Raw genomic sequence first — 2618 nt, 5'->3', positions numbered from 1 at the left:
TATGAAACTTTACGATTCAGTGTTGTAAACTGAATGCTGCTTCTACTATCCAGTACTCTACTTATCAAACTCAAAGCTTTGCTCATTGATATATGATCAAATTGTGAGGCTATGAATAATGAAATATATATTTTGGATGACCATCACAGCTCACAACCATGGAGTAGCGATCACTGAATAAGGACTTGACTAGTTAAACTAGAATTTTTGGAAAAGATCTGTACAACTGATAATTTGGATTTTGTGTTCTTGAGTGTCTAATCTGTGAAATTCATTTAAGTACATTCCGTGTGATTTTTTGCCTTTAATAATGAGTGTTAATTGTAAGTTCCTTTGTTTTGATGCTTAAGTTGCAGTGATATACTTGTTTGGTGGCCTGGGAAATTCTTTTTCCCCCAACTATGATCCTCTAATAGCAGCTTTCAGCAAAACATGTAATTATGAAATAAATGGAATTATATTTTCTCATCCAGGTAAATTATAATTATGATATGAAGATCCTTTAGGGGAGTGAACATCCACCTTTGCAGTACCATATTACATCAGAGGGATGAAGGTAAATATGTTGGCTTATGGTTTATGTCAGACTTCTAGCTGAAAATTAGGTTTAAAATGTTATAAAATTTGGATCATTGAGCATCATGAAAATGGAGGAATCAAACAAAGAAAATGTACATGTACAAATGACTTTTTGTAAAGTTTTGGAAGTGCTGATAACATATATTACATTATAAATTATAATCATGATCTACAAAACTAGTTCCAGACCTGATTTAAGGGCTGAATTAGATAGAGGATTAAGAGACTCTTTATGATGTAGAGAGTGGGTAAATAGGGGAACAAAAAATAAAGAAAAGGTCACAAATCTGATGCATCATCAAACCCAAATGGCCTTGGCTTCCATTAGGATTGGCACCAGTCTTCCTTGAACTTGAAGGCTGATGACTTCTTTAGCCCCACCAACATACTTCTGCCCGATAAAGACCGCAGGCACACTGGGTACTTGCCCAAGTTTTTGCAATGCAGTATCAATTTCATGTCCCTGTGGAGTTTCATCGAGCTCATAAACTGTTGCATTTGCTCCATAGCTGCTGATAAGCTGTTTCATTGAGTGGGACATACAACAGGAAGTCCTGCTGAATATCACCACTGGCTTTCCTTCTACTAAGTGCTGAACTACTTCCATATTTAGAGACTTAAACAATATTGGGTTTCTTCTTTTGTTTTGATTTGGTGGAAGAGTATGATGAGAAGCTTGAGATGATGTTATATCTTTTGAAACTTGTGAAAAGGCTATTGGTTTTGTGCTGAGTTTTCTGAGTTGCTACACCCTTGTATTTATACTGCTCGGGCAACTAGTAAAATTCCTTACGTAGCTACCTTTAACTAAAAGGATAGTAAGGAATTATCCTGAAATAATCCTTCCTATTTCCCGATGTTGACGCCTCAAGATTACAATGGGAGACTATGCTTAACATTTTTAAGCACAATTTTTTTTTCTCTCTTTTGTTTTTTTGGCGAAGTCATATCTCAGAAGTATCTTTACTGTAGAAACCCAAAAGTTTTGCTTTGGACTTAAGTACCTTCCCAAATCTCTTTATAACAAGTTACATATAATCTAAGTGCAATCCTATGAAAACGAGAGAAAGAAATAAAGAAATGTGTGATTTTGTTCATTGAGAAAGTGACTAACTACGAGACAGATTATTAAGAATTATTGAACTCATCATTTTTTGATGATGATCTGGTCAAGCTGATAGAACGTTTAGAAAAATGAATGAATCTTTTTTTTTTTAATCTTATTCCCATTTGTTTAGATAGAACGTCAATTTCATTTAGAACTATATACTCTCTTTTTCCAGAATTAACTGTCACACTGTTCTAATTTCTCATATATAAGGTTTCACTTTTCACCGCAAGTACACATGCCATTTTTAATAGCTGCTTTTTTTTTCATCATATATCTAGCACTCCACTTAAGTGGGGATATGTTTAAAAATTTATGCGTAATTAATTTTTATTTAGTAAATGTAACATCTGTTTTTGATCGTTCAAATTTCATATGTAACTATGAATTCTAGACTGAGGGAGTTATAGTTTTTACATATTCAGTTACAGGCTATAATCAAGAGTGACACATAGGTTTTAGTTAATTCACTTAATTTTGAAGTTATGGTATTTTCATAGTTTGATTTTATCTGATTTTGTTTAACAGCCACAAGTCTCATATGTATGCTGTTCTTATACTACCACACTGTATAATTAAAAAGTGTTAATAATACTTAAGCCATATGTTTCATACTCAAACTAGTGTGTACCCCGGGCGATGTCCCGAGTTGTTAGTTTGTGTACTTAATTATGTTCGACTATTCGTATAGTAAGTGTGTGTAGTGTTTCGAGCGTTGCTTCGAAAACCTTATTTTATTTTATTTTTTATTTTTTTTTAACATCTGTATTTATATTTATTATGTGAAAAATAAATGGATTATATTACCTCTAATTTACTTAATAATTGAAATGCATATATAATATTATGTTAAACTTGAAACATTAATAATAGTTGGTTGAGATGGTAAATGTATTACCTATATGTATTAGAGGTTATGGGTTCAAATCTT

The 2618-nt window shown here is 32.4% G+C and overlaps 1 protein-coding gene across 1 annotated transcript; it reads right to left on the bottom strand.

The window, feature by feature from the left end:
* Positions 1–670: 670 nt before the first annotated feature.
* On the bottom strand, positions 671–1682 carry LOC110727748 (monothiol glutaredoxin-S1-like). Its single transcript, XM_021907327.1, has one exon. It carries the CDS (start codon positions 1184–1186, stop codon positions 878–880), a length of 309 nt encoding a protein of 102 aa, XP_021763019.1. The 5' UTR covers positions 1187–1682; the 3' UTR covers positions 671–877.
* Between the last annotated feature and the right edge of the window lie 936 nt (positions 1683–2618).

The sequence above is a fragment of the Chenopodium quinoa genome, unplaced genomic scaffold (genome assembly GCF_001683475.1).
Source record: "Chenopodium quinoa cultivar QQ74 unplaced genomic scaffold, ASM168347v1, whole genome shotgun sequence".
Lineage (NCBI taxonomy): Eukaryota > Viridiplantae > Streptophyta > Magnoliopsida > Caryophyllales > Amaranthaceae > Chenopodium > Chenopodium quinoa.
This window is presented reverse-complemented; position numbering and strand designations above follow the sequence as displayed.

What these genes read in the sequence shown, in the direction of transcription:
- LOC110727748 (XM_021907327.1), bottom strand. Translation starts at nt 1,186, where the DNA reads ATGGAAGTAGTTCAGCACTTAGTAGAAGGAAAGCCAGTGGTGATATTC.